This window comes from Pipistrellus kuhlii, unplaced genomic scaffold (assembly GCF_014108245.1).
Source record: "Pipistrellus kuhlii isolate mPipKuh1 unplaced genomic scaffold, mPipKuh1.p scaffold_m20_p_3, whole genome shotgun sequence".
NCBI lineage: Eukaryota > Metazoa > Chordata > Mammalia > Chiroptera > Vespertilionidae > Pipistrellus > Pipistrellus kuhlii.
Window position 1 is genome coordinate 181,713,606 of NW_023425529.1, and position 24,757 is coordinate 181,738,362.

The window sequence follows — 24,757 nt, forward strand, 5'->3', positions numbered from 1 at the left end:
AGGAAAAACCCTCCTGGTTAGATAGGAAGCTACAGACAGTGGTCATCCCTTTGCAGACAGAAGATGAAGAGAACCCGTGTTTTAATATGTGTTCATTTTATACAAGCAATATATTATTTTGGTAGGGTTTTTGTTTTTTCGCAAAATGGTATAATGAAAATTACTGAATACACTTTTTAAAATATCTCTTTTTAATTTTCATTTTGGATAGAAACTTGGTCATTTTAAAAGATCAATAAATATGAATATATAAGACTTAAAATTTCAAAGTCAAAAGAGATTTAACATCCTTAAATTTTCACAGAAAATTAGTTTTGTAAAATTACCTGAAGTGCTGGTACTATTTAAATGCCCAGCCTGTTTCTGTTTATTCTCGGATGCATCACATCTAAGTACTCGTAAGGTATCTGAGAATCTGAAGAAAATATGTTCAAGAAACAAAATAATATTATTAGAATTAAAGAGACATTAATTCTACAGAAAAACAATTTCAAAGCTACAGAAAAACAATTTCAAAGAATTCCATACTAAAATCCTCTGTTCAGCAGCTCTTTGCCAGGACATTCATGCCACATTTGCCTATAAGAGCACCAATCCTCCCCACATGAAAAGAGAAGTGTGGTGACCACTTAACCACTTTCCTGCAGAGTGAGCCGAGGGCGGCAAGGCTGCCGAAGCGATGGGAGGAAGTGTAATTCCTCAGACAGACAGAGCCTCTGAAATGTTGGTTTCAATGATGGAAAAGTGTGAATAAATGGAAGAAGAGAAGGAAAAGGCAGGTGACAGCAAAGGGAAAAATGGATTGAAATGAACAAAAGTAAAAGATACATTCATAACTGTAAAGAATTTTGCTTTTAATTTCAGAACGAAATCCTCTACTTGGATACACAAAAGACAACAAAGGAAGCCCTAAGTCAGTAGAACTCTGCATTTCTGTGAAATTAATATTGAAGCTACAAAAGAAATGGGGTACTTCAGGCTGTATCTATCACAGGTCCCCTATGTGGCTTTTCCATACATGATAGAATGTGATCTTATTCTGATGCCATCAACGGGGGGCAGCAACTGTCATACAGTTTCACACTACTCTCACATTACTTCTGGATCTCAGAACCTGCCACCACTACTACAACATTTACTGAGCAGATACTGTGTGCCAGGCACTGCATCAATGTTTTATATGCAGTTTTTTATTTAATCCTAGCAACTCCCTAAGACAGATGCAGATATTATTTCCACTTTAAAGGTGAGGAGACTAATACTTTGACGTTACTTCTGAGATACGTTATGAAGAACTCAAACAGTCCAGAAACGTCTGAAGAAAAGCAGCGTCTCCCCACCTTCCTGGGGACTGCTGTGCATTAACAACCAGGGACAGTCTTCCCTGCGGCAAATACTTCACACATTTTTATTAAATCCATTTCTGTGGATTTCTTTTTAAGATTATATCTGGGAAAGGCAAAGGAAGAGCAAGTTAAAGTAATTCAGCTCTTTGGCCTAACAAAAATTGCAAGCCTAGAATCAAGGGGATTAAAGGCAAATACAGTATATGTATATATTTTTTAACTTATTTCAGAGAGAAGAAGGGAAAGGGAGAAAGAGAGATAGGAACATCAATAATGAGAGAGAATAATTGATTGGCTGCCTCCTGAATGCCCCCTACTGGGGATTGAGCTTGCAACCCAGACACAAGCCCTGACCAGGAATCAAACCGTATCTCCTGATTCATGAGTTGATGCTCAACCACTGAACCACACTGGCTGGGCTAACGGCAAATATTTCTGTTGAAAGATGTCTTCCAAAACATAAACTTTTTTTAAAAAAATTTTTTACAGGGAGGTAGAGAGAGAGAGAGAGTTAGAAACATCAGTGAGAGAGAATCATCGATCAGCTGCCTCTTGCACATCCCTAATTGGGGATGTGTCCGCAACCAAGGTACATGACCGGAATCAAACCAGGGGCGCAGGCAGACGCTCTATTCCCTGAGCCAAACCGGTTTCGGCTCCCACTTTTTTAAATGACCAAAACATATAAAATCAAGTGTTCAACCATAAAACTAATTAGAGTATATGAATACAATGGAAAATTATATAGGTATAAAAAGTTTTACTTATAATTAACTGCCGGCAAACTATTAACTTGGCAAATATTCAGAATATGTTGAGTGCATAAAACAGGTGACATACCATATAATCTTAACAAATATTTTTTAAATGATAGGAATTACATAAATTATATATGTATGTGCATATATGAAAAAAAGAAATGTTAATAGTAATTATATTTCTAAATGCAATAAAACTTTCTATTTTCTTTTTTTTTTAAATATTTTATTGATTTTTTACAGAGAGGAAGGGAGAGAGATAGAGAGCTAGAAACGTCGATGAGAGAGAAACATCGACCAGCTGCCTCTTGCACACCCCCTAACGGGGATGTGCCCGCAACCAATGTACATGCCCTTGACCGGAATCGAACCTGGGACCTTTCAGTCCACAGACCGATGCTCTATCCACTGAGCCAAACTGGTTTCGGCTCTATTTTCTTCTTTATAGAAATGTTAATCATTTTAGAAAGCCTGGAAAAATATATAAAACATAATTATAAAAGGACACAGAATAGTATGTGGTTAGAAAATAAATTTTACTATTATGTTTCAGTTAATAGACAAAAAACAGTAACCTAGAATTTTAAGAACTGACTTTCTTGCTTTTTAAGGTAGAATGAATCTACACAACTTACATTTCAGTGCTGTGCGATGCCATTCACTGTGTAATATTCGTGAACACACACTGGTTTAATTGTGATACCACACACCTGACATTGCTGACCAGAGAAGACAGGAAGTACTGTTCCTCTTCAGACGCACTCTCTGACTCAGTGAGAGAAAACCTGTTATCTTCAGCGGCCTCCAGCACCACCGGCTTTCCTCTCTTTGATGACTTGTACAGCCGGAAGTTCCTGTTTCTTGTATAAACTCCTATATAAAAAAATTAGCACAGCGGTATGAACGCAAGTTTTCAGTTGTTTTTATAGTCAGCAAGTATGAAATTAGTTGCATAGCATTTTTAGGAGAAACAATAGTTCTGATTCATCCTTGGCAACCTAGAAAGACCCTGAACTCAGCCCTTCCTGTGGTCACAACGAACCCAGCTAGAGATAGAAAAACGAACTCTGGAAAAAACCTAGAATCTGGTGGGAGTCCCCTTCACAGAGAGAAAACGAAAGGAAGCCACAGCAAAGCAGGTAGGAAAGGCTGAGACACTCTCACCCTGGCAGGGTGACCCACCACATGGGGGAGGGGAGGGTGGAACCCTGAAATCCTCCTGGGGATCCCCAACTTTTAAGATCAGCACCTGGGAAACAAAACCTCCCAAACCGGTTTCGGCACTTTTAAAGTAATTATTGATGAATACATACATATTGCCATTTTGTTGTTTCCTGGCTGTTTTATATATAACCGGTTTGGCTCAGTGGTAGAGCGTCGGTCTGCAGATTGAAAGGTCCCAGGTTCGATTCTGGTCAAGGGTATGTACATTGGATGCAGGCACATCCCCAGTAGGGGGTGTGCAAGAGGCAGCTGGTCAATGTTTCTCTCTCATTGACGTTTCTAGCTCTCTATCCCTCTCTCCTCCTCTCTGTAAAAAATCAATAAAATATATTAAAATAATAATAATAATAATAATTACTTTAAAAGTGACTGGATTGCCGAAGCCAGTTTGGCTCAGTGGTAGAGCGTCGGTCTGCAGACTGAAAGGTCCCAGGTTCGATTCCGGGCAAGGGCATGTACCTTGGTTGCGGGCACATCCCCGGTAGGGGGTGTGCAAGAGGCAGCTGGTCAATGTTTCTCTCTCATCGACATTTCTAGCTCCCTATCTCTCTCCCTTCCTCTTTGTAAAAAATCAATAAAATATATTTAAAAGTGACTGGATTAAAAACTTAAATCAAAAGAGAAAGCAATGACTGAATGGATTCAAAAACAAAACCCATCAAAGATTATGGTGAGACAAAGCAAGGCATTACATAATTAAGGGGTCAATCCAAAAAGAAGGTAAAACATTTGTAAATATTTATGCAGCCAACGAAGGAGCACATAAGTATATAACGGAAATATTAATACACCAAAAAGAAGAAATATACAGCAAAACAATAATAGTATGGAACATTAATAACCTCTTACATAAATGTATAGACTATCAGGCAGGCAGAGGTGGTTAGGGGCAATGAGGCAGGCAAGCAGGCGAGCAGTTAGAAGACAGCATTTCCGGATTGCGAGAGGGTGCAGGCCGGGCTGAGGGACCCCCTCACACATATCTGTGCACGAATTTCATGTACCAGGCCTCTAGTATAAAATAAAACACCAACAGAAATCTCAAACAACCTAACTTTACACATCAAAGAACTAAAAAAAGGAAGAAAAAGCAAAGCCCAAAGTCAGTAGAAGAAAATACCAAAGATCAGAGCAGATGTACTAGCAAATGAAATAGAGACTAAAAAAATAATAGATAAGATCAAAGAAACCAAAAACCAGATCTTTGAATAGATAAAGACAACCTTTAGCTAGACTCATGGGTTGGCTCGGGGGATAGGGAGGAGGGTGGGCAAGGGGAAACTTAAATAAAGTCAGAAACAAAGGAGGAGATATTATAACTGATTCCACAGAAATATAAAGGATCATAAGAGACTACAACAATCACATGCCAACAACCTAGAATAAATAAATTCTTAGGAACAGTCTTATAATACTGAACCATGAGGAAACAGAAAATGTGAATGGTCAATTACTAGTAAGGAGATTGAAGCAGTAATCCAAAACTTCCCCACAAAGATCCAGGTGACTTTAAATGTGAATTCTACCAAATATTCAAACAAAAATCAATACCAATAGTTCTCAAAATCTTCCAAAAAGAAAATAAAGAGAACACTTACAAATTCATTTTACAAGGCTAGCATCATCCTGATAGCAAAACCAGACAAGGATTCCACAAGAAAACAAAATTACAGGCTAATGTATCTGATAGCATAGATATAAAAATCTTCAAAATAGTATTAGCAAACCAAATTCAACAATGCATTATAAGAATCATACCCCATGATCAAATCAGATTTATTCCAGGGATGCAAAGATGCTTCAATATCCAAAAAACAAACCATATACCACATTAACAAAATGAAAGATAAAAATCATATGACTATCTCAATAAATGCAAACAACAGCAACAACTGACAATATTCAACATCCGCTTATGGTTAAAACTCTCAACAAGGTGAATACAGAGGGAATGTACAGTACTTCAACATAATAAAGGTCACGTGTGACAAGCCCACAGCTAACATCATACACAGGAAGTGCTAAAAATTTTCTGATAAGATCAGAAATTAGATAAGGATGCCCACTCTCACCACCCATTCAACAAAGTATTAAAAGTTCTACCCAGAAATTAGTTAAGAAAAATAAAAGGAATCCAAATTGGAAAGAAAGAACTCTATTTGCAGATGGTGTGATATTATGTGTAAAAAGCTTTAAGGACTCCACCAACAAACTACATTTATACAGTAACCTCCCCTTTTCCGAGGTTTTAGTTTCTGTGGTCAACCATGTTCTGAGAATATTAAATGGAAAATCCCTGAAATAAACAATCCATAAATTTTAAATTGTGTGCCGTTCTGAGTTTATGATGAAATCCTACGCCATCCTGTTTCAGCCTGCAAGGAGCATGAATCATCCTTTCCTTTCTCGCCCATTCGTCATTTCTAACCATCTTCGTTATCAGATCATCTTGCAGAGTTGCAGTGCTGTGTTCAGCTGACCCTGATTTTATACTAGAGGCTCGGTGTATGAAAATTCATGCACTCCAGAGGGGAGGGGGCCCTCCGCCCAGCCTGCACTCTCTCATAGTCCGGGACCCCTCGGGGGATGTGTGCCTGCTGGCTTAGGCTCTCTTCCTGCAGGAAGCGGGCCTAAGCCGGCAGTCAGACATCCCTCTTGTAGCCTGGGAGCCCTTGCCCCTCACTGCCCACCTGCTCGCTGCTCCTTAGCGCTGCCTCAGAGGCAGAAGAGACTCCTGCCACTGCTGCTGCGCTCACCCGGCTTCTGGCTGAGCAGTGCTCCCCCTGTGGGTATCCTGTGTTGAGTATCTGTCCCCTGGTGGTCAGTGCACGTCATAGCGACTGGTCAGTCGATTTGCATATTAGCCTTTTATTATATAGGAGGATAATAATGACCCTGAGAAAAAGAGCAGTGATACTGGAAAAAAAAAAAAAAGCCAGACAGTGCTTCATTTAAGTGGAAAGGTGAGTACAGTACAGTACTAAATAAATAAAAGCAATCCAAATTGGAAAGAAAGAACTTTGAGAGAAAGAGAAAGACTACATTCACATAACTTTAGTATATTGTTATAATTGTTCTATTTTGTTAATTATTGTTGCTAATCTTTTACTGTGCCTAATTTATGAATTAAATTTCATCATAGGTGTGTATGTATAGGAAAAAAAATAATATATAGAGGGTACAGAATTACCCACAGTTTCAGGCATCTACTGGGGTCTTGGAACATATCCCCATCAGATAAGGGGACCTACTGTACAATGGAATTTCATTCAGCCAAAATAAACAAAGAAATGCTATCATTTGTGACTATTTGTATGGATTGGAGGGTATAATGCTAAATAAAATAAGCCAGACAAAAACAAATACCAAATGATCTTACTTATAGTGTGAAATCTAAAAAGAAAAACAAACCCAAACCAGCTCATAGATACAGAGAACGGCCACTTCTCGGTTGCCTCGGTTGGGAAATGGGCCAAGTGGGTTAAAGGGGAAGTCAAAAGATAAGCACTTCCAGCTCTAAGATAAGGAAGTCCTGAGGATCTAGGTACCGCATGGCAACTCTGGTTACTAATACCGTATCGTGCCCTGGCTGCTTTGGGTCAGTACACAGAGTGTCAGCCTGCGGACTGAAGGGTCCTGGGTTCGGTTCCAGTCAGGGGCACATGCCCAGGTTGCGGGCTCAGTCCCTAGTAAGGGGTGTACAGGAGGCTGAGCAATGATTCTCATTATTGATGTTTCTATCTCTCTTTCCCTCTCCCTTCCTCTCTGAAAATATAGTTTTTAAAAAATGCTCTATCACATATATGAAAGCTGCTAAGAGAGTAGATCTTAAAGGTTCTCATCACAAGAAAGAAAAATTTCTGTAACTATGTCCAGTGATGGATATCAACTAGACTCACTGTGGTGATTATTTTGCAATATGTACAAATATCAAATCATTATGCTGCATATTTCAAATTAATGTTGTACACTTCAAACTAATGTTGTATGTCAATTATATCTTAATTCAAAAAACCAATAAAATGAAGGTGAATAAAGTCACCTTCAAGGACAAAAATACATACATAAATACTATATTTTTAAAAAATACATTTTACATTTTACCAGATGTAAGCAAAAGCAACACATAAATTAAAATAAATTGGAGATGGCGAGAAAGAATGCCGCATCCAGAAATAGCAAACTAGAGTATTTTGGAGGCAATCCTCCTAATAAATAAGTAGAAAGGCTGGACAATGTGTTAGGGAAAAAGTCAGACTATGAGAGAGCTTTCAAGATGGTGATGATTTGTGGTGCCAAATCTCAGAAAAGAGGGAGGCGTCAAAACATCCAGCATATATCTCTCTCTCCCTCTCTCCCTCCCTCTCTCTCCCCCTCTCTCTCCTCTCTGGTATTAGAGAGTAGATTAGAGATTAGCTCTGCGGAGGAGTGGGTAATGCCTGGAAGGGGATGGAGGAGGTGCTGGGTCCTGTCACCTTCTATTTCTTGTCTTGGGTGATGTGGTGACAGGATATGTCCATTTTGTGGGAACTCACTGACCTGTACACTCACAAATCATGCGTGTTTCTGTCTGAATGTTATACTTCAATAAAAGTGTTTTCTAAAAAAATGTTGCCCTGTCCTATTACGCCTGGTGTTTACGTCCCACAGGGACCTCCCTGAGATCTCTGAACAGCAACCCGCGCTCCTGCCTCCATCCTGCTGGTGACCCCACGGCCACGGGGACAGGCACGGACTCGTCCTCACAGAAGGCACAGGACGGCCTCACAGAGCTGCTGCTGCTGTCACTCACCTAGATCTACAAAGAGGCGCCTTTTCCCTGCAGGGTCCCTCACAACCAGGAAGGAAAGGTCAGGGCTGCTCCGCTCCGCGGACCCCAGCCCGCCCGGGGCCTCTGAATTCCGTGTCCGGCTCTCTCCCGTCTCCGTGTCTGTGGACATTTCACTGCAGGAAACTCCTTGGTTAATCGGTGGTTCAGAAAAAGGGGGAAATGCTTGGCCGGTTGTCTCTGGAATCCCACCATCATCTTCAGCATCTCCACTGGCAATCAAATGAAAAGCAGGCTGCAGAATCTTTCGCACAAAATTACCTACGGAAAAAAATCATGATTAATCTAATCCTTCTTTTTCACAAACTGTAACTTAAGATCTAGGCCCAAATCTACCCAATTTTTCACAGCAAGCCTCCTTTTTATTTTTGGTATTAGCACTGAGCTGTTACTATAAACTGGAACATGCCTCTCCTGTTACTTTCATGTAAATAAGATTAGAGAATGCAATGCTGTAGAAATTTTTAATTTTAATCTTTAAAACTCGTATAATCTGAGTTTGTCACTTTAGTTACCATATAGCATAAACCCTAAGTTATATAAGATGTACATGCTTTAAATTAAAAAATCTTTCTACAAATTAGACTTAATTACCTCCTTACTCAAAGAAATAAACCCACTGTCTTATAAACACTAAACATCAAAATGAGGGCAAAAGCATTTGATCCTTGCAATCATATACAGAAACGATTATTTCTGGATTAGGAGAAACGAGGTAAATTCTGAGTGAGGTGAAAGCGTATGTCAAAAGACGACAAAGCAATCTATCTATCTACATAAAAAGCCAGCAACCGGGGATGCCGTAACGACTGGAATGACCAGTCACTATGACACCTACTGCAGCCAGCAAACCAGCCCAATTGGGGTGGGGGGGACACACACACGACACAACCCCCCATGGCCCCTCCCTCTCCAGGCCGGCCCAGTTCCTGATCAGCCCCTCCACTCCCCGGCCTCGCCAATGATAGGCCCCCACCACCCCAATTGGCCCATGGTCCCTCCTCACAGTCAGCTCCACCCCTGATCAGCCCTCCCACTCCGATCAGGGGGAGGTCCAGCTGGCCAACCACCCTAGACCCCTTCCCCAGGCTGCTGGCCCCTGATCGCCCCCCACACCCTAATTAGGGGCGCGGCCCACTGGCCAATCACCCACAGCCCCTCCCCTGACCTGGCCCGGCCCTGATTGGGCCCCAATCAGAGCAGGCAGGCTGGCCAACCTCCCGCCATCTCCTGCTTCTGACATGCCCACCCCATCGGGCCAGCCAGTGGACCTCCCCTGTGCACGAATTTGTGCACTGGGCCTCCAGTACAAATATAAAAGGACAGAGTTAATTTTCCTGGAAACGCAGAATGACACCCCCCTGAGAGTGGGCAGCGCTAAGAGCAGTGGGGCCCTGGCTCAGAACCAGGTGCCAGGGCAGCACTCAGGAGGCCCTGCGGGCCTTTGACCTTGGGCAGGGAGCTAATAGGACCAGGATATGCTGTCAGGTGTGGAGAGAGTATATCAAGCATATCAATAAGTTATTAAATGCCTACTAGTACTTATTATCGTTGCCTCTGCTATTATTGATAAAGATATTATTATGTAATAAGCTCTAAAAACACTCTCCCTGCCCTCAAGAAACATTAGGCGGAGTAGACACAAACACAAGCACCAGGAAACTGCCTCAGGAAGTGGTGATCGCTCAGCGCTGGGCAGTCCCGCGACCCAGAGGACATGAGCCCAGCCTTTGGGCTGCACAGAAAAGGCTTCTCCGGTGAGGATTTCTACGCTGAGTCTCAACACACCAGGCTGGAGGCAGGCCCCTTCAGACAGCAGAGGCCCCGGACTGGAGAAAACAGGGCCCAGTGGGAGTCCAGTAGAGCGAGAAGAGCCAAGTTTCGAGAGATGAGGCTAAAGCACAGGGATCTCACTGTGCAAACTAAGACGGGGGCTTTTTCCGGAAGGCAGCGTGTTATCCGTCAAGGGCTTGAGACCCTCCAGGGGCATAAACAGATCACTCTAGCTAGCCGACTGAATAGGACGCTGGACCGCGTCTAGAGGTCAAAGGTGACACCACTTCCACTTAGGTAACTGGATGGATGGTGACACCACTCACAGATATACCCACCACAGGATGAAACAGCAAGTTCTAGGGGAAAGGGGAGGTGTTTGGTCATGTGCAGTTTGAAGCTGACTGTATGGGTCTGGTGTCAAGAACAATAACCTTGACTGAAGAAGTAGTTTTGAGTCATCAACACAGAGATGGTAACTGGAGCCATGACAGGGAATGACCATCAAGGTTAACAGGGGACAAAGACGGGATCTACAATCACTACCACTGAGGAATGAGAGACCAGAGAATCAATGTACAGCTAAGCTGACAGAACACATGGGGGAAATAAGGAGCCCGGGCACCTCAGACACTAGTCTTGTGTACAGACCAGTGGTTATGTGACTAGGCTCATGTCTTTCACCCTGGAAATTGTCAGGCACTTGTCAATCTGAAATGGGTACAAGGTCCTTGGACTTCAGTCAATGGTCTGCTGTTGGAACTTAGGAATACCTGCCTGCTCTGCCCTGTCGGATGAACAATCAGGGTTGTGACTTCTATTCAAACCTTGGTTTTCTGTGTTCCCATTCTGCCCACTTGTTCCCCTTTGGACTGACTTCATTTTACACCTGGGACTCTGTTTCTATATTTACCATCCTGAAACAAGTACGCTGGTTACACTTTCAGGTTTACACATCTAGATTCCTTATGAGCCCTAAGGTGTGGTCTGGGACAATAAATAAATAAATACAGCTCTAACCGGTCTGGCTCAGTGAACAGAGCGTCGGCCTGTGGACTAAAGGGTCCGGGTTCGAATCCGGTCAAGGGCATGTACCTTGGGTGCGGGCACATCCTCAGAAGAGGGTGTGCAGGAGGCAGCTGATCGATTTTTCTAACTCTCTATCCCTCTTCCTTCCTCTCTGCAAAAAAATCAATAAAAAACAGTAAAAATAAAAAATAGTACACTTACCCACGTGAATGTTATCTTTAAATGCCACATCATGGAGTTGAAATATCAAATGGCGGCTAAATTTCTCATCAGTGCTAGAATCTAAATTGAAAACATCTTCAGCTGAACAGTTAACTCTGTATAACTCTTGAAGTGCTTTACAAACATGCTAAAAACACAAGAAACAAATGTTTTTCATGAGCACAATTAAAATATCTTGGTACAAATATTACTCACACCCAGGACTGCTCATTCCCAACTGCTCGCCTGCCTGCCTGCCTGTCTGCCTGCCTGCCTGATTGCCCTTAACTGCTTCTGCCTGCCAGCCTGATCACCCCCTAACAGCTCCCCTGCCAGCCTGATCAACACCTAACTGCCTTCCCCTGCTGGCCTGGTCACCCCTAACTGCCCTCCCCTGCAGGCCTGGTCCCCCCCAAAATGCCCTCTCCTGTAGGCCTGGTCTCCCACAACTGCCCTCCACTGCCAGCCATCTTGTGGCAGCCATCTTGTGTCCCCATGGAGATGGTCATCTTGTGTGTTGGAGTGATGGTCAATTTGCATATTACCTCTTTATTATATAGGATTATTATATAGGATATAGGATAGTAAGGCAATAAGCTTGGGTCAGGAGCACAAGATTTGAAGTCAGAAAAATCTATGTTTGAATTCTGGCTTTGCCACTTAACAGCTCTGTGACTTTGGTGAAGTGCAAACCTTACAGTCCTCAACTGCAAAATGGGATATACTAGACCCTAACTTTCGGGACTGTTGCAAGGAGGAAAAGAGAAAACGAGGGTAAAGGGTTAGCACAGCGCCTGGCACGTGTAACAAACCATTAGCCATGTAGCCAAGGACCAGTTGCTTCTCCTGAAGCCTCAGTCTTCTCATTTGTAAAAACAGTTACTAAAACATGCAGGGCTAAATGTTTGTAAACTGCCAAGCACCCAGCTACCAAGAGTCATGCGACAAACTGTATTTATTAATGCTGTGCTGGCATTATTATAGCACCCCCGCCCCCATCCTCTCTGATCCTACCCTCTTCAGTAAATTCTCACTTTGCCTAATCGTTACGAGAGCCACCTACTTATAATGTAAGCCAGAGAATTAAAGACAAAAACAAAACAAAAAATCCAGAAAATTCCTCAACTGCCACTTTTTCCTCAATGCTTCTTTTTTTACTGGATATAGTAATGTTAAAAAATATATGAACCAACACTGAACTTACTCCTTTTAGAAGTTTACTCAGAGAAGCAATATTAAGAGATAAATGTCAAAAGTAAGGGGAGGAGAACCACGGAACCTACACAAGATGTCCAAAAAAAGTATACACACTTGGAATGATTATAAAATCAGTGTTTTTTAGCATACAGTTCATTTAAAAACTTTATAAAACTTTAAAAGAACGTACAGAAATGAATAATTTTTCTGTCAATGCCTGTTTTCAAACTGATGACTGTTCTGGTCCAGGCACTGCTGAAAACACGAAGCAATGGAATCACAAACATCAAAAATAATTTTGTTTGGTATTTGTGCACCTTCATCAGCTATTACCAAGTTTTGTACCGTAAACTTTATCTTTTGTGTGTCCCCATAAAAAAAAGTCTAGTGGCACTATAGGATAAATTTTCTTTGTTCAAAGCTTAGTCTAGCTTCACTCATTATTTCAAATCAGTTAAACCTGAAAATGAGTGAAAATTAAGTTAGTTATCAGCTGTTAGAGTGTGTATATATTATATTTTGGGGGGACACCCTGTATATTACATAGGCTAGATTCACTTAATGAATAAAAATAGAGACAGATGGATGTACGGAAAAAAACCAGAGCCTGTAAATTACCTCAATGAGTAATGCAACCATCTTTTTTCCATCAGCTCCAGGATTGGCAAGTTTGTTAAATTCCAGATCAAAATAGAGCTTGCAAACAGTGTTTTCAGGAATGACTTCATAGCAGTGTAAGAGATGTTTTCTAAATTGAATAGTTCATGATTGTTAGTCTTGTATCTGATACCTTTTAAATCATAGAACTTGATCTTATATCTCAAGATACCATATTAGCTGTTTTAATTACATATATATATATATATATATATATATATATATATATATGAGCATAAGCAACGGGAATGACTGGAACTACCAGTCACTATGACATGCACTGACCACCAGGGGGCAGATGCTCAATGCAGGAGCTGCCCTGGGTGGTCAGTGCGCTCCCACAGCCAACCTCCCCCAGCCGATAGGCCCCAATCGGGGGCCAGCCCTGAGGCTAGGACGGGGAAGTGGGGGTGAATGGCGGTGGACACGACCCCTTTTCCAGGGGTCTGAGGGCTGGCTCCCTCCTTGGGGCCGGCAGCCCACCTCCCGCGCTCTGTCCTTCACCCCGGCCAGCCAGCAGGCCCCAATTGGCCTGCCACCCGCCCACGATGGCAGCGCAGTGGTGAGGGAAGGGGGAGAGGTGGGGAACCACATGGCACCAATGATGGCGGTGTTGGCATTTTCCGTCAGTTCCTTCCATGCCTAGCCTGGCAACAGTCGCCTCCTCTCCAGCCTGGCCCTGATTGGCCTAGCCCCAATCAACGCTGATCGCCTGCCAGGCCTAGGGACCCCACCCATGAATTTCATGCACCAGGCCTCTAGTGCTATAACAAAAACATGATGAACTGAACAACTCACCATAAGTTTATCGAGTTTCCAACAAATAAAATGTAACAATCACATTCTTAATATTATTTAACTGGAAAATATGGTCCACTTCATACTGTTTATTTACATATGAGTTTATGTAACACTTCTATATTTGTTTTTGGTGTCACCATGAAGCTAATTTTGTTTGGGAAAAGAGCTTTTTCACACTGGAATCCCATAATTACATATTCTTGGGATTCCATGAATTTTTTTATAGGATTTTTAAATTTACTATTTTCATTAGGAAAATAATATTTTAAAAATTAGTTTAAAACATTCCACATCAGCTGACTTGAATGAGCTTTCCGTGCTCATGTTTGCAGTTAGCACCCTTGCTGGCACCCACAAGTTTGACTTTAACAGGGTTAATAACATGCTGAGCCCTGCCAGTGTGGCTCAGTGCCTGAACATCAACCTATGAACCAGGAAATCACAGTTTGATTCCAGATTAGGGTACATCACTGGGTTGCAGTCTCAATCCCCAGTGGGGGGCATGCAGGGGACAGCTGGTCGATGATTTTCATCATTGATGTTTCTATCTCTCTCCTTTTCCCTCTCCCTTCCTCTCTGAAATCAATAAAAAATATATTAAAAAAAATAATAGATGCTGACTTGATAATGAAAGGATAACTTATGCTAAATGAAGTGTGGATGGTTTCCTACACAAATATAAAGTTTGTAGTAATCTGAACAAGGAAAAATGATGAGGGGAATTGTGTCATCATGGGGCGCATGTAGAACAGAACCTACACATTCACACACACACACACACACACACACACACACACACTCTTCTCCCAGCACCTGGTGAGATAATTCAATGTTGTGACACGGAAGCTCCACAATTCAATTCTAATAGTAAATGGATAGTAACTAATTATGTGATTGAGAACTATCAAAGCCAATTCAGTCTGAATTCATTTCACAAACATTATTAGATGCAGGAAATGTAACTTAACGTTTACAAACTGCTTACCGGGATTTATAATGAAACCAAAGTTGAACATAGCTTGTTACAAGGTAAATACGTTGTCCATCGCCCACTTCGCATTCCAAAGCAAATACATGAACATCCTTTGTAAAAGCAAAAAAAAGTCAAAAAGTAATAAAATGAAAATCTAAAGTCAAGTACAGCTATTACATGTCCATAAAGAGTTGTACTATTCAAATGTCAAACACTGGAATTCGAACGCTTTATTGAACATTCTAGAAGCCCAACGCACGAGGGTTTGTGCAAGAATAGGCCTTCCTTCTCCGGGCCGCCGGCATGCCGCAGGCTCGCTCAGGCAGCCTGTGCAGTGGCGGTGGTGGTGGCAAGCCCTGCACACCTCGGCGCCGCTTCCTCCTCTCCCTCCTTCTCAGGAGAATTCCTCTGTGCAGGGCTGCTCCAAGACTACTAGAGTTTTGTTTATCAGAGCAGCGGGACAGGGGTGGGATAGAGGGAGGCACCATACACCAGGAGCTACAACTTCAGGCACCAGAGGTTTGCCTCTGAGGCTGGGGGCTGGGCCACAGGGAGGCTGAAAGGACAGTTGACAGGTGTGGAGTGCAGCAGGGAGGCCCTGAGGAGGCTTGCTGCCCAGAGGCCTGAAGCACCTGGGGGGGGCGGGGCCGTCACCATCTTTGTTAGGTTAATTTGCATACTCATTCCTCATTGGCTGTGGGTGTCACAAAGTGATGATCAATTTACATGTTTCTCTTTTATTAGTATAGATTATTATAAACAAGGAAAATAATCACTAGATCTATGCCAATTAAAATCTAATTATTTGTATTTATTTATTTTTAGTCACTCAAGTAATGCATATTTAAGACAGAAAAAAAGGAAAAAAATCAGTCTAGTTTTACTTTCTATTATATTTGCTATTTTATGAAATTAAACTTATTTTTTAAAACTAAACATTATAAATTATTTGGGATAAAATTAATAATTCTTTAGTACATATAAAAACATGGAAAATAATTTTTAAATGTAAGTTAATCTTAAAAGCTTAAAGGGAGTTTTAAAATGCTTAACTTTAACAAGCGACTATAAATTCTCTTTTCTACGGGAAACCAATCTTTTTTAAGTTAATTGCTGTGGCACTTGGTATAATTGCTTGTGTCTGCTGCCATATAGAGTTTCTTCCAATAAGGAAAACTCAAGATCCTCTGTCCCTTTTTAGCCAACAGTAGCTGTTGAACCTAAAGAAACTAAACTGCCATTTTCAGGAGTGAGAAATCATGGGAGGACTAAGTGGCCTCAACCTATTCAAAATTTTCTGAAATAAATTTTATAGATTGTTAATTAAGGGCAGCAACCATAATCCTCTATATGTTTTTTTTTAATTCAAGATCAAATGAATCTGTCATTATTTAAACTTCTGACATCTAAATTTGGTTTACGCAGAATAAGCATGAAAAGTGTTTGTTTCCCACACTATTCTGATAAGATCTGAGTTAGCTTCTCTTTACAAGGCAAAGAAGGGGCCTTGTCTTAAACTTTTAGCACTGAGGTTTTTGTTTTTGTTTGTTTTAAATATATTTTATTGATTTTTTTTTTTTTTACAGAGAGAAAGGGAAAAGGATAGTTGGTGAGAAACATCGATCAGCTGCCTTTTGCACACCTCCTACTGGGGATGTGCCTGCAACCAAAGTACATGCCCCTGACTGGAATCAAACCTGACAGTCCACAGGCCGATGCTCTAGCCACTGAGCCAAATCGGTTAGGGCTAGCACTGAGTTTTTGTATAGCATCAATGATCAGAACCACAATATATTTATGCTAGATTTCATATATGCATCTTTACACAGCTGACCTTTAAACATTGCAGGGGTTAGGGGCACCAACACCCATACAATAAAAAATCTGTGTGTAACTTTTGACTCTCCAAAAACTTTACTAATAGCCTACTGCTGACCTGAAGTCTTACCAATAACAAAAACAGTTGATTAACACAGATTTTGTACATGTACAGGCACTTCAGATGTGTGTCTTACAAGTTGAAGGCAACACCCTACAGCAGCAAAAAGATTACGACCAGCTTTATTGAAACTCACTTTATTGCGCTGGTTTAGAACCAAACCAGTAATATCTGAGGTATTTTATTGCACTTCAGATGTGTGTCTTACAAGTTGAAGGCAACACCCTACAGCAGCAAAAAGATTACGACCAGCTTTATTGAAACTCACTTTATTGCGCTGGTTTAGAACCAAACCAGTAATATCTGAGGTATGCCTGTACTATATCCCTTATTTTTAAAAAATATATTTTATTGATTTTTTTACAGAGAGGAAGGGAGAGAGATAGAGAGCTAGAAACATCGATGAGAGAGAAACATCGACCAGCTGCCTCCTGCACACCCCCCACCGGGAATGTGCCCGCAACCAATGTATAATACACGCCCTTGACCGGAATCAAACCTGGGACCCTTCAGTCCGCAGACCAACGCTCTACCACTGAGCCAAACCGGCTTCGGCTATATCCCTTATTCTTACAACAAAGTAAGCTAGCAAAAAGAAAATGTTGTTAGAAACATTATAAAGATGAGAAAGTGCATTCACAGTGTATAGTGACAATAATCCAGGAACAAGTGAGCCCACACAATTCAAACCTGTTACTCAAGGGTCACCTGTACTTCTTTATATTCCCCGCAATGCCCCTAGAACAAAGAAGTGCAAAGCACATCTGATTTGGGTTATTTTTGAGCAGCACATCCTTGGTGAGGCTAGCATGTTGCAAGCTCTTCTTCCCACTTGCCCCATGTGCTGGAAACTGTCATGATAAACCCACTCTACGACTCCCAAGCACAAACGGAGATAGAAACACACGTGCGCTTTGGCACTAGGATTTATGTTCCAGAGCTTATTAAATGTAAGCTATAATATCTGAGACATTTTCATTTCCTACTGTTGAAATTCAATTATTCTTTTCCCCAATTTTGACCTTAAAAAAATCTCATACACCACTCATTCATTTTCTTGTATTTCTGCGAGTATTGTTTTACTGTTAAAATCTCATTCTATTACTTTTCAGTCTGTAAACATGGCCACTCTTCCTCAAAACACCGCTTCATTTACATGTCATTAATCTTTAAAAATTGTCACTAGGCATGTCATTCCTTTTCATTATTAATATAAAGGAAATGGCTAATGACTCCATGTTTTTCCTAAATCATGTGGTACTAAGACCACAATTAGCTGAGACCGGTTGGCTCAGTGGATGGAGTGTTGGACTGTGGATGGAAAGGTCCCGGGTTCGATTCCGGTCAAGGGCATGTACCTTGGTTGCGGGCACATCCCCAGTAGGGGGTGTGCAGGAGGCAGCTGATCAATGATTCTCTCTCATCGATGTTTCTAACTCTCTATCCCTCTCTCTTCCTCTCTGTGAAAAACCAATAATATATTTAAAAAAAAAAAAAAAAGACCACAATTAAATTCTTTTGGTTGATATGTGGCCAGAAATAAAGACAAACTTGATTTTTTTATTTATTTTAGAAATCTTAAGTCATCATAGCTCTAAAAACAAGGAGGAAATGAAAACATTACCTCTTTGCAGCTTTTAACAAAATTGAAAGCTTGCGTTTGGCGAGGAAACAGTTTCCAAATAGAGGGTGGCTCTCGTGGCTTTGACAGCCTGGGCCTGTACACGGAGGACAGGGGCTTCCTTTGGTAACGGGATGCTCGCTCTTCAATCTGCTTCAGTTTTGCTTCCCATCTTCTCTTCATCGGTTCAGAAGTGCGGGCAGACCAAGTCCTGTCCCATGTAAGATGGCTAGCAATTACACCTAAAACGAACAAGGACACCAATGTTTTGGTTTAGGATATATAGTTTGGTAAAACTTCAAAACTCATTTTCTACTCTGCTTTCTATCTGATGTCTTGCGTGAAGTTTTCCTGTAAAGGAGAACAGCTGGTTATGAGAAACCTTTTTAGGGGTGTCAAACTCAATCAGAGAAGGGGCCAAAATCTAAAATCCAGCCTAAATCGCGGGCCGAATGGTTTACTGAACAGTCATAAACTGTCATTGTGATGGAAACGCAGCGGAGTGCAGTGATGACAGCGCAGTGTGGGCCACATTGCAAGGCCTGGCGGGACGAATTTGGCCCGCAGGCCTTGTGTTTGACACATGTGCTTTAGATACTGGCCCTCATATGACAATGCGATGGTTTTAGACAAGCTCCCTGAATCTTCCTCACCTGGGAAGGGAACCAATCTCCTTTTTAATATTTTACCTGGAGGATAGATACAAAAGACTTGTGAAAATGTTTTGTAAATTACAAGACCTCATGTAGATGTGTTTTTGTATCATTATGGTTTCTATTATGACCATTTTATTGCATCAAGGGCTCTCTTCCTTCCCCAGCTGCTGCTTTGGCCATCATCCTTGTGCTATGGTTAGTGTCAAGTTCATTCCTAGGCTCCACTGTGCAGTTCTTAGCTCCCTTTTTTTTTCTTCTTTTATTTAAAAATATATTTTATTGATTTTTTACAGAGAGGGATAGGGATAGAGAGCTAGAAACATCGGTGAGAGAGAATCATTGTTCAGCTGCCTCTTGCACACCCCCTACTGGGGATGTGCCCGCAACGAAGGTATATGCCCTTGACCGGAATCGAACCTGGGACCCTTCAGTCCATAGGCCAACACTCTATCTACTGAGCCAAACCGGTTTCGGCAGCTCCCTTTTCTTCTGTTCTCTTCAATGCTCTCAACACATCTGTTCGTTGGGAGGATAACTCAGTGTATAAAAGTGAAATACAATATTGGCCAGTTTTGCTTTGCATTGTCTGTAGTAATCATAAGGATGATTTTTAAAAGGAATAAATAAATATTTACTTCTGTCTGTCAATTTAATGACTGAGAATGACTACATTTTAACTCTTGTTTATTATTGACATTTGTTTTGTGGTTTGTTTGTTTGCATACAATGCTTTCACGTTAACCACACCAAGGTAAAAAATCAGGCAACATTTTTTCCAATTTGGGATTATGGTTCACTTACCATAGGAAAAGGGATAGGTTTTTTTGTTTGGTTGGGTTTTTTTCAGGCAAATATGTTTAATTTTTTAAAATAACTGATGGCAAAATAAAATATTTACATCACATCATACTGTGTAAACATGTAAGGTCTCTGTACAAAGAAATACACATGCAAATAATGTAAAATTTTAACTGAAATAATAGAAGAAACAATACACAAATAAAAGTTGTGAGGTTATGAATACACATCCAGTTCTGAATCCAATTTATTTTAAAAAGTTTCTGTATAATTTTATAAGAAACAAACAAAACCCAAATGCTGGAAACAAATCAGTTTCACTAAAAAGAGATGTTGACAGGAAGCCAGGAAGGCTGGTCAATAACCTTAATTGCTCTCACTACTCACCCTTTAGTTGAGACATTGTTAGCTGAAGCAGCCTCCACCTTGTTGGTCCCGTGTAATTTTCTGTTATTTCCTGCCCAAGGGCTACATGTAAATGTCTGTTTATGTTGTCTAAGATGTTTTCCCCAGAGCCTCCATAAAGGGATGGCAGGGCCAGAGCAGGAGTTCTCCCACTAGGGTTGGACTACCGCCTGGGCCCCCATATCGCCAAATTGAATTTCTTCAAGTCTCTTCATTTGTGTGCGGCCCTTCTCCAGAACCCGAACCCTGAATTGGAACTCTTTCTACGCGGGCCGTGAAAGAGGTTCTTACACCCAAAATAAAATACAATGGAAGCTGCAAAGCTTAGCTACGCCACTTTACGGCTCAAGACCCAGGTGTCTGGCTGGCTCGGGAAGCAGGCTGGCCTCTGTTTTAGTGTAAGGGATAGGTTTTTAGAAGGGTTACGTGTGTGTGTGTGTGTGTGTGTGTGTGTTTGTGTGTGGCGGGAGAGGAGGTGCGGTATGTAGAATGAAAATGGTCACAAATTCTTTGCCATTCCTCTCATCAAGAGATGCCATCTAGCCCTAAGAGGTTTGGCTCAGTGGATAGAGCATCAGATTTAAGGGTCCCAGGTTCGATTCAGGTCAAGGGCATGTACCTTGGTTGTGGGCATATCCCCAATGGGAGGTGGGCAGGAGGCAGCTGATCAATGTTTCTAACTCTCCGTAAAAAGTCAATAAAATATATATATGTGAGTGTGTGTGTGTGTGTGTGTGTGTGTGTATCTATCTATATATATATATATATATATATATATATATATATATTTTTTTTTTTTTTTTTTTTTTTTTTTTTTAAAGAGAGAGGCCATCTAAGCCCATTCCCATACTGACTCAGCTTGGACATGTGACTTGCTTTGGCCATGTTACATCAACGAATGTGAAGCAAACAGAGGGTTAATAAGTGCTTTGCATTGAATGTGGCTCTCTTGGAGTCCCTTCCTTGAGAGTGTTGTGCTGTAACTCTAGCCTCAGAGAGGATAAAAGCCATCTGGAGGAGAACGAACGTACCCCAGCTAACAGCCAGCACCAACTATCAGATGATATGAATTAAGCCATTTCAGATTATCCAACCATCATTAGATTCAATGCTTGAGTAAGCCCAAGTAAACTCAGGTGAGACCTGCTAAACAACTGCCCAGGCAACCCACAGAAATGTAAAATAAAAAAAATAAAAATAATAAAATGTTTTTTTAAGCCAGTAAGTTTTGGCCTGGTTTTCATACAAAAATACATAACTCATATAGTTTCCCTCTTCATTAATAACATTTACAACATAATTTGTCTAGTTGAAAACTGGTATATTAGTTTAAGTGAAATAATAATATATACTAAAGTATTTGAGGGTAAAATTTCTACTTACCTTTGGCACTGTCTTTCTAGTACTTGTCTTTACCAAGGTGATAGTCTCTTGAATTTTAGCAGAAAACTCTGAGACAACACAAACGGTATTCCCTAGAAGAAAAAAATAGAATCACCCTAAAAGTTTAAGAGAGGGTAGGAATGAATATCATGACATGACTGAAAAAAAGAAAAAAGTTATTATCCATAGATTCCAATCTGACTTCAAACATAACAGACCTAAGAAAGATTCTTCTCTCCAACTTACAGCTAATCCACATGAAAATCATAAATTATAAACCAAGAACAGAAATACAGTTCTAAAGGTATCAACATAAATTTTATAACCGATATACTTAAAAAAGGCATGTAATTTCATTGGATTGAAGAGATAGGGCATTTTTTTTTTTTTAACAAAACTGCTTTAATTTTTTCAATACAAAGTGGTGTGGCTCCTTATTGCTAGATTGTGAGTATTCAGTTCACTTTAATCTGCTTCTCATACAGATAAAAATCCCCCACATTTAGCCGAAGCCGGTTTGGCTCAGTGGTAGAGCGTCGGCCTTCAGACTGAAAGGTCCTGGGTTTGATTCCGGTCGGGGGCATGTGCCTTGGTGCGGGCACATCCCCAGTAGGGGTTGTGCAGGAGGCAGCTGATTGATGTTTCTCCCTCATCGACGTTTCTGGCTCTCTACCTCTCTCCCTTTCTCTCTGTTAAAAATCAATAAAATATATTTTTTTTAAAAACCCAAAACCCACATTTAGACAATCTATTTGAGAATCCGTCTTTTCTTCTGTGAAATCTGACTTTTAATAAAGCCCGCTGATTACTTAATGAAGAAAATAAATACAGAATGCAATGAGATGTGAATTACAACTTGAGTACCTAACCAATAAGTGACGAGGAATAACCACGCGGATGTTCACACTTAGTAGGACACGGCATCACAAAAAATGTTTTTGATTTTGCAAAATTATTGGTATGACCTTGGGGCTGTGTCATACTTAAAGTCCTGGGGTCACGGTGGAAAACCAGCTTAGCACTTATCGCAATGAGAAAACCACGAATGTCAACAGAGAAAAAAAGAGAAGTTCAACGTATGTTACTAGAGGCTCGATGCACAAAATTCATGCAAGGGCCTCCGCCCTCACAGCCTTGGCTGCCTCCTGGCCCCACCCACTCTTCCTTCCAGAAGGCCAGTTTGCCATCCAGTCTAATTAGCATGTTAGCTCTTTATTACATAGGATGCCCTCATGTTCTTTGCGCACTTTGAAACTTTTAACAGCTGGGTGGAGGGCTAGAAGACAACTGGGCTGGAATATTCCCACATGCAGGAGGCTGGAGGGCTCCAGCAGAGCCCACGGGGAACGGGAATGCATCAGGCATCTGGTTTTGGATATGGCATTCCTCATTTCTACCCTCAGCGGAACCATTTCAGAAACACTTGTCATTCCTGGTGGGAAGAGTTCTGTTTTACTTGTATGTCATGGTACAGCAAAATCCCTTTTCACATAGGGACGGTGACTATTTTTATTTAGGTTTCCAAGTTCCAAAGAAAAGTATTTGTCGCACTTTAAAATAGCAGGCTAAGCCGAAACCGGTTTGGCTCAGTGGACAGAGCGCCAGCCTGCGGACTGAAAGGTCCTGGGTTCGATTCCGGTCAAGGGCATGTATCCTAGTTGTGGGTACATCCCCAGTAGGGGGTGTGCAAGAGGCAGCTGATTGATGTTTCTCATCGATGTTTCTAACTCTCTATCCCTCTCTCTAAAAAAAAAATCAACACACACACACACACACACACATATATATATATATATATATATATATATATAATAGTAGGCTTTAAGAGCTCTGTTATTTATTTCTACACATTGCACCAGAGTTTTCATTTAATCGTATTCAATGCTGGTTTTACAACGAAAGATGGTCAGGCTCGGTTCAAGGCAAGCTTATGCTAAAATGATTAGAGGAACTGTAGGTTCAGGAGAAGGGGAAGCGGGGAGTGAGGTGGAGAGAAGACAGATAAACAAGCTAAACAGCCCGGTTTCCCTCGGTTTATGCCTGGACTTGCCCGAGGTGCCACTGGATGGCCTGGTACCCAGGAACAGCTGGACAAGGGGGCGTGGACTTGGCTCCGAGGGAGATCTGAGGCCGGCCTTGCGTGCCTCTGCCCGGCCTAGTTTTCCTGCTTGTTTGTTTCATCACAAGCCAGTCTAATTCCCCAACTTACATCAGTGTTTTGTGTTTCCTGGCATTTATGTTCTAGGTCTAGTATTTAGTAAGGTTCTGGTATTGGGTAATGTTTTCTTCATATAATCCTTTTAGGGCCTTTTGGAAAACGTTTATGTTGTGTCTCCCATGGCTAAACTTTTCAAAATAAAGTATGGGATTAAAATTCACTCACACTAACAGCATTATAGAAATTTGCTTTCCAGATGAATAACATCAAAGTAGAACTAATTCACTGACTCTCGGGCCTTCCCCACTTCAACTGCTTCACCTGCCTGTGCTTGAACAGAGCCCATACATTTCCAAAAAATCTCCGATAGGAGATACAACATACTGTCCTTTCCCAGTTCCTTCTTTCCACTCTCTCCAGAGGGTCTCCCATCCAAAAAGCCCACCTCTGCCAGACTCATCAATCACCCTCACATCCATTCTCAGAACTCTGCCGAGGGACATCCTTCCTGGCCCAGAGCACACCCAATGCACAGCTTGGTTTACCGCAAGATGACCAAACGCCAGAACCTCGCCCTCAACCAATCACCCCTTTTTCTCAGTTATTAGGTGAGAAGGCTGTTGCCCAGCCTTCTCACCTGATAACTGAGAATGACCTCTCCCTCCCCGCACCTGGCCACTCCCAGGCTCCCGGGCCTGTTGCGCTCACCGGGCCCGCCCACTTGCTTTCCCCAAAGTCTTTCCCTTCAAGTCCTGCCACCTGCGGGACCCTCTGTAAAATGAAATGACTGGCCCATCAGCGGGCGCCTCCAGCCACAAGACCCAGTCAATTAATATAATTTAAGGAAAAACAGAAAACCGCTGCTGCTGCTGTAACGAGCATCGTTTTGGTAAGAAAGCTGAGCACGGGCAGGGCCTGGGCACAGCAAAGGGCTCCTCCACCAGCGCCTTCCTTGGGAATAACGGTGTGCGAACCGCGGTCAGGAGTGGGCGTGCCCTATCCTCAGGGCT

The 24,757-nt window shown here is 41.6% G+C and overlaps 1 protein-coding gene across 10 annotated transcripts in view; it reads right to left on the minus strand.

The window, feature by feature from the left end:
* Positions 1 to 24,757, minus strand: part of PRIMPOL (primase and DNA directed polymerase) — a 31,949-nt gene that overhangs the window by 6,278 nt on the left and 914 nt on the right. For 3 of the 10 annotated variants that reach the window (XM_036456392.2, XM_036456385.2, XM_036456393.2), the window contains exons 2-9: positions 21,590 to 21,705; positions 18,351 to 18,589; positions 14,800 to 14,897; positions 12,975 to 13,104; positions 11,160 to 11,307; positions 8,121 to 8,417; positions 2,815 to 2,977; positions 327 to 415 (exon numbers count right to left, since the gene is read on the minus strand). In XM_036456392.2, the coding sequence (XP_036312285.1) occupies positions 327 to 415; positions 2,815 to 2,977; positions 8,121 to 8,417; positions 11,160 to 11,307; positions 12,975 to 13,104; positions 14,800 to 14,897; positions 18,351 to 18,530 (1,105 nt within the window). In that variant the 5' untranslated portion in view covers positions 18,531 to 18,589; positions 21,590 to 21,705. Of the gene's footprint in view, positions 1 to 326; positions 416 to 2,814; positions 2,978 to 8,120; positions 8,418 to 11,159; positions 11,308 to 12,974; positions 13,105 to 14,799; positions 14,898 to 18,350; positions 18,590 to 19,174; positions 19,247 to 21,589; positions 21,706 to 24,757 lie in introns of those variants that run through there. The other 7 variants (XM_036456389.2, XM_045588964.1, XM_036456391.2 and 4 more) reach the window with 5 other exon arrangements.